At 43.6% G+C, this 11,740-nt stretch overlaps 1 protein-coding gene across 2 annotated transcripts in view; it reads right to left on the reverse strand.

Annotated features, from left to right (window-relative positions):
• Positions 1-8,219, reverse strand: part of RASA2 (RAS p21 protein activator 2) — a 125,499-nt gene extending 117,280 nt beyond the window's left edge. Inside the window, exon 1 of one of the 2 annotated variants that reach the window (XM_045903651.3) lies at positions 8,039-8,219. In XM_045903651.3, coding sequence (XP_045759607.1) covers positions 8,039-8,171 — 133 coding nt within the window. In that variant the 5' untranslated portion in view covers positions 8,172-8,219. The remainder of the gene's footprint in view (positions 1-8,038) is intronic. The other variant, XM_045903652.3, reaches the window with a different exon arrangement.
• Between the last annotated feature and the right edge of the window lie 3,521 nt (positions 8,220-11,740).

Here is an 11,740-nt window from a genome sequence, read left to right on the forward strand (position 1 = left end):
ATTTTTAAACATCTTTCCACTAAAAAAATAGCTAGCTTCCTTACTGCATAAAGCATTCCCACAAATCAGTAAGAAGACTGATAATCCAATAGGAAAAAAGGACAAACAAACAAGTTCACCAAAAACTGGAAATAAAAATGCCTCTTAAAAATATGAAGAGATCCCGGGCGCCTGGGTGGCTCAGTTGGTTAAGCGACTGCCTTCAGCTCAGGTCATGATCCTGGAGTCCCAGGATCGAGTCCCGCATCGGGCTCCCTGCTCAGCAGGGAGTCTGCTTCTCCCTCTGACCCTCCCCCCTCTCATGCTCTCTCTCTCTCTCATTCTCTCTCTCAAATAAATAAATAAAATCTTAAAAAAAAAAAAATATGAAGAGATCCTCAACTCATTTAGAAGAAGTGCAAATTAAAACTACAAATCAGATGTTCCTTTCCATCAGACCAGTAAAGATTAAGAAGTTTTAAAATATACACTGTGAGCAAAGAAACAGGCATTCAATCATTGCTAGTGGGAGCAAAAATTGCTATAGTTTCTGTGGAAAGCAATTTGGCACTCACTGTCTTTCCAAAATAAAAATGCACATACCAATTCATCAATTTAACATCTAGGAATTTATCCTACAGATAGACACATGCACTCATATCAAAAATGACATAACAACAAGGTTATTTATTGTAGTTTGTAATAGCAAAAACTGCAAACAACCTATATGTCCATCAATAGGGGACTGGTTAAATAAACTGTGGTATATCCAGATGATGCAATATTAAGCAACTGTTAAAAAAAAAAAAAAGAGGCAGCTCCCCATACATCTGGAACCACAGATCTTCATGCTATTATTGCTAAGTGTAAAAAAAACAAGATGCAAACAACGTATATATTTTGCTATAGTTTGTATGTTGGTGAGAAAGCGAAATTAATACTCATACATTTATGTTTGTAAATGCTTAAATAACCTCTGTAAAGCATACACAAGAAACTGGTAATGCTTGCTTGTGGAGAGGGAATGGCTAGAGGCAAAAGAAATAAGAAAATTTACTTTTAAATGTATACTCTTTTGTACCTTTTCAGTTTTGTACCAGGTATTTGTATTACCTAATCAAACAAATAAATCAATCTTAAAAAAAAAATCAAATAAATTAAAACCTCCCTGTGATCACACCACACTTTCTACAATGGTCACACACAGTGGCTCCTGGGTGGCTAGGTTGGTTAAGCGTCTGACTCTTGATTTCAGCCCAGGTCATGATCTCAGGGTTGTTGAGATTGAGCCCGGCGTGGAGCCTGCTTAAGGTTCTCTCTCTCCCTCTCTCTCTACCCCCACCCTTCCCCCCACAATGCTCATGCACACTCTGTCTCTCTCATGAATGAATGAATGAATAAGTAAGTAAATAAATAAATAAATAAAAATAGAAAAATAAATGGTCATACACAGCAGGATGCTAACACTTGGGTAGTTTGTGGCTCGTCTGTTCAACTGGCAAAAGCAGAGGTTCTCCATCCTAAGTGTCCATTATCACTCCCTATGGAATGTTTCAAACCCAGAGATGTCCAAGTATTTTTTTTTTTTAAAGATTTTATTTTTTTATTTGACAGAGAGAGACACAGCGAGAGAGGAGCACAGGCAGGGGGAGTGGAGGGGGGAGAGGCAGGCTTCCCGCTGAGCGGGGAGCCCGATGCGGGGCTCGATCCCAGAACGCCAGGATCATGACCTGAGCTGAAGGCAGGCGCCCAACGACTGAGCCACCCAGGCGCCCAGAGAGATGTCCAAGTATTACCCCAGAAATTCTGATTCAGTAGGTCTGGAGTACAGCCTGGGCAGCAGAATTTTTTTAAATTCACAGGTGACATTGGTAGGCAGTCAGAACTAAAACAGCTGAGTTACAGCATGACACAAATAGGTAAACAAGCAGGCTCAATCTCCATCTAGGTCATAAGCACAGTTTCATCACTAATCCTAACCACTTTAAAAGGTACTTAAAAAGGGACACCTGAGTGGCTGGGTCGGTTACTAGTAAGAGCTTTTTCATCCCATTCACAGCCTAGGCTCAATTCACAGTCCAAGGAGCTAATGCCCTAGCAGACACTCAGATATTATGTACTGTTGAATAAATTAATTAATTAATAGTCACAGGAAAATTTTTTTTAAGATTCAAATAACCTTCTTTAATAAATCTTGGAAAAATATTTCAAGCAGTGCATCTTATACAAAATAGGCATAGGAAAAAAAATTTAGGCTTTAAAATAAAAGCATCTGATGTAATGTCTTAAAGCAAATGGTTCAATTTAAAAAGCAACTAACACTAAATGCTGGAAGGGATGTTAAAGACCACATCTTAACCTCTCATTTTACAAGTGAAAAAATAGGGAGTCTGCAAAGGTAAAGAATTTGCCTAAAGTCATTCTGTCATTAATGATATTCCTAGCATCAAGTCCACAATAACAAATTTGTCAATTATTGTTCACTGATGTTTACATGTACATTGGTATAATGTTATCAAGCATATTATTTTAGCTACTGATTTTTGATGACTGAAATAACATACAAAACCAAAGAGAAGCCATAAAAATTTCTTAATATACATGAAGTGTCCTAATTTACCTTGAGGATTATACAACAAAACTGTTAGCAGCTCTTAAAAGAGGAGAACTTTATTAGTAAATAAAACATGTAATCTGATATTATTGTCAAATAATTTCATAAAGCATATTAAAAAGGAAATAGGATTGGCATCTAAGATTAAAGGATAAAACGATAGTTTTATTTCAGCTCCATTAGTAGCTATTCAAAGACTTCTAAGTTAAAAAAAAACAAAACAACTCTATGAACTCATTGAGGTTTACCTCCTGTCTTCCTCAGAGCAAATGATTAGCAGACTGCTCTGCGAACTTTTACAAAGAACCCTTCTCTCTCATTTCTATCCATCTGAAAGATGAATTCTTCCTCCATCCTAAATAACTCATCATCTCATTTCAAATTTTTAACAATAATGAATTCTTAGTATGAACAAACCTTTTAGCAATCTTCCCTCTATTAATTTATTAAATAACTCATATAATTTCAAATATCTGATAATAATAAATTCTTAGCATGAATAAACTTTTAATCTCTCCCTCTCAATTCTATTGCGTGATCAATAAAATGTCTTGATTTATACCTTACTACCAAAAAATTCAAACCTTCCATGACAAATAAAAACATTTACTGTATCAAGTATGATTATGAGATTTTTCTTTTCCAGGCTCAGGACCAATTAGTAACAATATTCATGGAGTACAGTCAGGTAACAATATTCAAATCTCCTAATAATAAGCACTCACAGCATTCAAAAAATTTAATCCTTTTCCTAATGAGGCAACTTTGGCATCAGTTCAAACATAAGCTCAATTGGCACTGTGATTTTGAAAGGGATGAACTTCCTGTCACAGACCCATGTAGTTTTCTTTCAACAATACTATCATCTTCTAGTTTATCTGTAAAATTTACAAAACAGTTTCACATCTAGTATTTCAAATCCTCCTCAGGATAACATAGGGAGAAGTAGGGCATTTTCTAAAGGGCTATTATGTCCCAGGCATTATGCTGACAATGGGATAGTTAAAAGGAAAAAAAAAAAAAAAAAAGAATTCTACCCTGGAAGAGCTTGCAGTCTAATGGGGAAAATAAACACTTTCTCTAAAATGTGCTAGAATAAGGACAAGGAATTACAACTCCCCAGCAGTACAAGGGCCTAACACCTTCTCTCCAGGGATGGGGGTGGTGGTGCCCTGCCCCAAAGAAGGCTTTGGTCAGGAGATCACATGCAGCAGACTTTTGAAGGATGTGTAGGAGTTCCCTGATGTAAGTATGGGGTGGAGGAAAGGAGAAAGACACTTCCAGGCAGAGGGAACAACATGTACAAAATGGCTAGTGATGAAGCATCATTCCCATTTTAAAGATGAGTAAGATAAGCTCAAAAGGTAAGTGAGCTGCGTAAAATCAAATGAATAATAACTAATAATGTATGAAACAGAACACAGTCGTCCTGATTTTAATCAGCTTTGTACACCAGAAAATGCCGGTAAGTGTTGACAAGAACATCAGATAAAGATTAATTTTTATCTCCTATTTATTCCTTCCCAAAAGATGGTCCATGTCTGATGGAGCTCTGGGGGGGGAAGGGGAGAAATGACTGGAGAAGGAGATTTATTTAATTCTCAAATCAATCCTGTGAGATAAGTACTTTTATTATACCATTATACACACAGGAATACAGAGGCACAGGGACGCCTGGGTGGCTCAGTTAAGCATCCGACTCTTGGTTTCTGCACATGGGCACTCTCTCTCTAAAATAAATAAATAAAATATTAAAAAAAAAAAAAGAATACAGAGGTACAAAAAATTAAGAGAAGATTCAAATCCAGGTCACTAACCTGACCAAGCCTCTAAACTCAAGCACTTCACCAGTCCCCACAGATTCTACTTTGCCAAAGAGCCCTACATCATTCGGTCTAGAGATACCAAGGAGACCAAGTGAGTTCTGGGACACATCATGATCCCACAGATCTCACACTGTACTGCACGTCTCAATATTCACACAAATCCTCAGTTTTGGCTCCCTTACCAATCTGAGGAGACCAAGCCTCAGATTCTGGTCTCCCCTGAGCAGGTAAACCCAGGAACAAGGTGGCATGGACTCTTTCAGCAACATTCTTACATTCTGATTACAAGCTGATTTAATTAGATGAGAGCAAACTTAACAAAAAGCGGTAACCAAAAAGACATAAAATAACAGCATGAAGCTTGGAAAGTACAAAGAAGAAAGCTCCAACCCCTCTCTTTAGCTTGTATATGGGGGGGGGGGGGGGGCAATGCAAAAGTGCTTCAGGTACTAAGCATACCTGCCACTCACTGCATGGCAGTTCACACCAAAGGATGGAGTCTGTAGTATCTTAATTTCCTTTATCAAGGGTTCACATGACAACTCTAGGACTTCAATAACCATGCCTGGCTCTTGAATATTAGGGAAGCTGACTATTTGTGGCCATGGTTTCCTAGGGCACTAAAACGACCTCAGGGAATTGAGGATCAGGATAGAAGACAAAATATTATCAGCAACACTGGATTTGCTAATGTTAATTGATTGAAACTGACCACAAAATGCGTTTCCAATCTGTCAATCTGGTTATTTCACCTTGTGAAGGATATGAGAAAAATTAACAAACACTGGAATGAAACCCCTAAAGAAGGCTGTAGACTATTATCTCTAGAACTTTAAAGATATGTAAATCTAATCTATCCTCACTTTTTGCTGGTAGCATTTGGAGTTGAAGGGTCCTATCCAGGTCTAGGAAAAAAGATACTCCTTTGAGGCTCACTCTGAGCCCTATGGAGCTCTAACTCTCCAGATTAGACACTCTGAAACAGCAGTCTGAAATCTGCCAGCACATATCCAGTCTAATGGGTACTATCAGGCTTTCCTCTGAGGTCTCCCAGTATGATGAAAAGGAAAGCTGACATGGTTACCCACACCCTCAAGCTGCTTAGTATCTTCATTGTCAGAATCACCACCATCCCATTTCTGTGACTTCAGCACCTGCTAATGACTCCTCCAGCCCTCCAGCCCCCACCCTGTAAAAACCCACATGTCAGTTTCAGGGAAACAGAAAACAGCATCTCTTCACAGGGTTCTGAAGGTCAACCAACTCTGGATTATACCAGCTAAAAAGAAGGGCAAAGAAATGGACAGGGAGGTGCAGAGAAGCTTCATATAGAAGTATCCTAGTACATTTTTTCTAAAAAGCAGATAAGTGACCTGAACTATAAACCGAGCAATTCCAAAAGCAAGAAACTGACTGAAATAACAAATACGATACCCCAACTATGGTTAAAGTGGTAATATCATTCCCAGCAACTGGACGATCAATCTCCAAATCTGGGTAGTGGGTTTGTTCTAAGGCACAGAAACAAAGTTGTGTTTTTGTATTTTGAAGATATGAGTTTCACTCACAGTGATATCTCTTTTTGTGATATCTTTGCTATGGAGCAGGTGAAGGTGCAGGGCAGCTAAGTCCTTCTGGAAACAGCCTATCCCTAACTCTCAATTCCAAGATGTGTGTGTGTAGTTCCATGGTATAACCTGCAGCTCTATAAATCAGTGAGGCTCCACTGAACAGTGCCTAGCATCAAATGACACTAAAATGTAAAAGTGGTAAAATTTGGAAAATTAGACCAAGGTGGGGAACTCTGGCCCATTTATAGCTTTCCCAAATGTTAAATTAGATATATGTAAATATTAAATATAAGACTTAATCTGAAATTTGAAAAGATTTTATACCCTAGAAAGTAATTTTATTTTATTCTATTTTTTTAAGATTTTATTTATTTGACAGAGAAAGAGAGCGAGGGCAGGAACACAAGCAGGGGGAGAGGGAGAAGCAGGCTTCCCGCTGAGGAGGGAGCCCGACGTGGGGCTCGATTCAAGGACACTGGGATCATGACCCAAGCCGAAGGCAGACGCTCAACCGACTTGAGCCCCCCCAGGCGCCCCAGAAAGTAATTTTAATACTGGGAACTTAGATATAGACAAGATCTATTTCTCTGATATCATTTTCCAGGTTTTGAGAACTGTACTCACGATCTTAAGTTGCCTAGGACTACTTCTGGGAACAAAAAGATGAGAAAATTTAACATGTCTGCCTCTGAGATTTAATAAAATCTCAGTACTTGAAGAGGGGAGCAACTTGAAAAGAGGAAAGGGGGAGAATCCAAGCTCAATTAATAATATCACTATTCAGGAAGAGAAAAATTTTACATCCTGTGCAACAAAGATCATTGTTAGCCATTTTATTGCAATTAGATTTTCTTCTTACAAAGTAAAAAATACTCCTCTTACTAAGGGTTATTTACCTGAAAGATGAAGCACATTTCCATTCTGAGAATAATGAATAAAGAAAATAAGGATGATTTTTTACAAAAGCAAAAATACGTTTTATTGATATATCTTACAAATAGCAAAAAAAAAAAAAAAAAGGGCGTTTCCTCTGAATAAACTACTGTGAAAAAATTGTAACTCTGACGCCCAGAGTCACTTTTTAAAAACAAATGTCCAAATGACTGAATTCAAATGGTCTACTGTAACGCTCAGAGCTTCTGAGCAAAAATTTTGTATTAAGTCAACTAATATGGCTCGCTCACAAAAGTAACAATTAAATGCATGAGAAGGAAAGGAATTAAGTGGGTTAAGGGCGGGCTGGATGACTGTGTTTTGAGACCTGCTCACAGGAAGCCACTACATCCTGTCTTAAGTCCCTGTCAGTCACACTGTCTCTCGATCCAAGTCCCCGCCGCAGCGAGGTGGGGCAAGTACAGGTGTCGGCGCCCGAGCCCCTCCCGGCGCGCTCACTCGCGAACACCCCGAGCGGCGATCACCAGAGTCCCAGGGCGGCCTGTTTCCTCCAGCTCAGGGCGCCTTTTTCAACCTCGAACAGGCTCGTGAGCCCAGGAAGCAGGCAGCCCCCTCCCCTCGGGCCAGCCCCACTTCCCCGCCCTCCTCCTCCTCCTCGGGCCGCGCCTCCCGTAATTACCGCTCGGCTCCCACCTCGGGGCCGCTCCCCGGCGCCCGCACCGCCCGGAGGCCTGCGTCCCAGGGCGGCCGGAAACTCCTCACGCCCCCGGCCCCCGCCCCCCCGGCTGGGCGTCCCCACGTCCAGGCCGCGCCCCAAAGCCGAGCCCCTCAGGCAGGCGCTGCTCCGGGCGCCCCCCTCCACGCAAATTCCCGGCTCTCCACTCTCTCCGGACAAGGGCAGCCCCAGCCCACGCCGCCCCGTCGAGGCGACGCCTCCCCCAACACACCCCCCTTCCAGTCTCACCCGTGCCGGACCCCCCGCGCGCCTCGCCCGGCCCCGGCACGGGCCCCGGGCCCCGTCTGCCCAGGTCCCCTCTCCGCCCCGCGATCCCAGCACGGCTCGGCGCCACCACCACCGCGCGCCCGCCGCCCCCTCAGCCCCGCGGCGGCCCCCGTCGGCCGCCGGGTGGGTCCCCAACCCGGCCCACGCTTACAGATCTTGCCCCGCAGGCTCTGCAGCACTCGGACCTCTCGACTGTCCTCGGCCCCGGCCCCGGGCTCAGCCGTCGCAGACGCCACCGGCGCCTCGGAAGAAGCCGCCGCAGCAGCAGGCGCCGCCGCCGCCATGGTGCCGCCCGGCCCGTGCCGCAGCCCCGCCGCCTGCGTAGCCGGCGAGGCGGAGCCCAGCGGCGGCCTAGGCTGGGGAGAGCGGCGCGCCTGGCCCCGCCCCCGGGCCGCAGCCTGGCTCGCCCGGCCCCGCCCCTGTCCCGCCCCCGCCCCACCCGGGTCCCTGCAGTCGCCTCCGCCCCCCGCCCCCACCCCACCCCCACCCTCAGCCGCCCCGAACCCGGGCCGCCCAGGCGCGAACCCAAGTCCTGGCTTTCCTGCTCTTTGCCCCATAAAAGCCCAGGCGCTAGCCAAGTGCGGCGCCAAGTCGTGGCTCTGAGCAGCCCTGAAACCCCACGAGGGAAAACCCCAGCCTTCTCGAGATCCCCAAATCCTTCTGGGAATTAGGCTCCCCACCACAAGCCGACTTTCACAGCTTCTAACGTTCAAGGGAACTCCCTGCGGAAAGAAAACAGAATGGAATTTGACAGTTGAGAGGACCTCAAAACTACCTTATTCAAAAAGAGCCAAGAGGTGTGTTAGAGATTCCCCCAATAACGTCCGCGTGCTCCCTACCCGCAAGGCACACCACCATACACACAAATTTTCACTTTTAAGTAAGAACACTGCTCTGCAAAAGCTGGTTCAAAAGAAGGATCATAGCCCCCAATTACAACATGAGAGCAGCACGGGAGATCCTCCCACGGAAAAATTGTGAAGCTCTTACCACCCCTTGTGTATTTGGGAAACAAAGAGCAAAGAAGGATCGGGTCCCATCCCCTCCCGCCCCCTCAGTGGGCTTGCTAAAAAGTTGATTGACACTAGGACCTTCGTAAATCTTTGACTAGTTGTTAGCTTTATTTCAAGGGAACTCTTTACAGTGAGTAAACTGCATGAATAATACCCTGGTATGAGATGAGGAAGATGATTTCCTGGTCTTGAGGTTGTTAGCTGCACTGCCCTAAGAGGAAAGAAACTGTGACTTAATAGGGCAGGGTAGTTGTTTTCCAGGGCAACAATAGGAATTATTCAGTCTGTCAACAAATACTTTTTGAGGGTGAGACTTAATGATAGCCTCAGAGAGCCCCAGCCCTCCTCCAGCCGCTCAGTTTGGGAGAGACACAGAAAAGGACAGAGGCACTAGAGAAAAGCCCTAAGATGAGGAAACTGGAGAGTCAGGGAAGGCCTTCCTGGGAGTGAACTGAAGGTCAGCGGAGGGAGGCACGAATGTGCCAAGGAGGAGAAGTCACTTGTGCAAAGACTGGACAGCCAGGAAGAACGGCCTTAGTCTGTGTCTGTCGCTGAGGAGTGACACTGCTGTTCCCATGTGTGCTGTGGGGGACCGCTGCGTGACTTTTACACTTGTTGGAGAAAGTGAACCTACCTCCTCTTATTTGGATGTTTTGCTGTCATGTCAACAAGAAGTCCCAAACTGAACTCCCTATCTTCCTTTGCAAATCTGAGTTCACAGCCATGGTCTGCTACCTGGGCTAGAGACTTTGACTCTTTTTTTTTTTTTTTTTTAAGATTTTATTTATTTATTTGACAGAGCGAGACACAGCAAGAGAGGGAACACAAGCAAGGGGAGCGGGAGAGGGAGAAGCAGGCTTCCTGCTGAGCAGGGAGCCCGATGCTGCTGGGGGACTCGATTCCAAAACCCTGGGATTATGCCCTGAGCCAAAGGCAGACGCCCAACGACCGAGCCACCCAGGCGCCTCTGTTTTTTGTTTTTAAAAAGGCATGAGCTTATGAGGCAGATGGACTTACGTTGGAGCCTAGTGTGGCATTGAGCAAATTCCTCAATCTTTCTTTTTTTTTTTTAAGATTTTATTCATTTATTTGACAGAGAGAGACACAGCAAGAGAGGGAACACAAGTAGGGGGAGTGGGAGAGGGAGAAGCAGGCTTCCCGCTGAGCAGGGAGCCTGATGTGGGGCTCGATCCCAGGACCCTGGGACCATGACCTGAGCTGAAGGCAGATGCTTAACGACTGAGCCACCCAGGCAACCCATTCCTCAACCTTTCTGAACCCATTTCTTAACAATAAAATGTGAATGCTATACTTCTTCTTCCTTCTTCCAAGTTTTACTATCAGGATGAAAAAATTATTGAGAGTATGTGTGTGAAGCATCTAGTAGAATCCTGGGCACATAGTAGGATTAGCACAGTAAATGTTATCTCATGCTCTTGACTGGAACTCTTACAATAGATGTCTCATCTCTCTCATTCCTCCTACACATACCACTTAAATTAATCTTCCTAAAGCAAAAATTCGAGTTTGCCACTTGGTCTACTCAAAAAAACATCAATGGCTTCATTCATTCCCTTCACCCAGCAAGCAAGCGACACTACAGGTCACAAAGAATGCTATAAACAACCAGGAAATAAAGTTCAGATTTCTCAGGCAAGTGCTCAGGGTTGAGACTGGGCCCAGGCTACCTAACTCCTTGTAGCTCCAGCCACACGGAGCCACTTTTCCCACCAGACCTCTAGGAGTGACTTTCCTCCTGCCCTTCCAAATGTTGCCTCATCCATGTGTCTCTTTCTGTCACAGATGAAGGTTCTTATTTGTACCTTTTCATGGCATTGATCATTTTCTGCATGGCATTATGTATCTGTATAATTGTTTATCTCTTCTCCTAGATTCGTTTCTAGCTCCCTCAATAAATAACTGTTGAATGAATGGATTGAGTCATATTAGTCCACTTACTTTCTCCACTCTGCAGACTTGAAGCTTTCCTCTTTTGAAAATTCTATTTTCTATCTATTACTCATTATCATACCTGTCCAGATGATTAAAATAGGAATGGGAAACTTTAGTAGGAGCCTGTAATTTGAAATTAAAAGCTGGTGTTTAAAGGTTTGTTCCTTTCTCTAAAATATCAATATCCAAGGGACGCCTAGGTGGCTCAGTTGGTTAGGCATCCGCCTTCAGCTCAGGTCATGATCCCAAGGTTCTGGGATGGAGTCCCTCATGGGGCTCCTTGCTCAACAGGGAGTCTGCTTCTCCCTCTGCCTGCCACTCCCCCTGCTTGTGCTCTCTCCCTCCCTCTCTGTCAAATAAATAAAATCTTAAAAAAATAAAATAAAATATCAATATCCAAAAACTAAAATAAAATATCAATAGCCATACCAGATTCTACTCATTTCCCTTCTTTTTCACTAGCTTAACCCCAAGTCCATAACTCTGTTCCTAAGTTGTTAATAAAGGTATGAAGGCAATTTTACATGAAGTGACACTCCACTTTTTTTTTTGCCTCTGACTTCCTGTTGCAGGTTTCAGAATTATCATACTGTTTCACTAAGACCCAGAAACTCCATTTTTCCTCCATCAGAAATCATTCCTAATTATTCTAATTCTGAATAAACATTTAAGGATGTTAATATTCCTTTACTGATACTGGCATGCTCTGCAGAAATCTTTAGCAGAATTAGTGTTTCCTTAATGCAAAATATTTCGGAAATAAAGTTTCGTAAAGACCGATGAAATTTACTCACAGTACAATTACAAGAAGTCTGTCCCATCTCCCTCCCTTTATTGCCCTTACACTGTGTTTTAAATTCATCTAGAGTTCCTCTCATTTCTTCATG

The sequence above is a fragment of the Mirounga angustirostris genome, unplaced genomic scaffold (genome assembly GCF_029215605.1).
Source record: "Mirounga angustirostris isolate CCGP_5_RB_7025 unplaced genomic scaffold, mMirAng1.0.hap1 SCAF_1, whole genome shotgun sequence".
Taxonomy (NCBI): Eukaryota; Metazoa; Chordata; class Mammalia; order Carnivora; family Phocidae; genus Mirounga; species Mirounga angustirostris.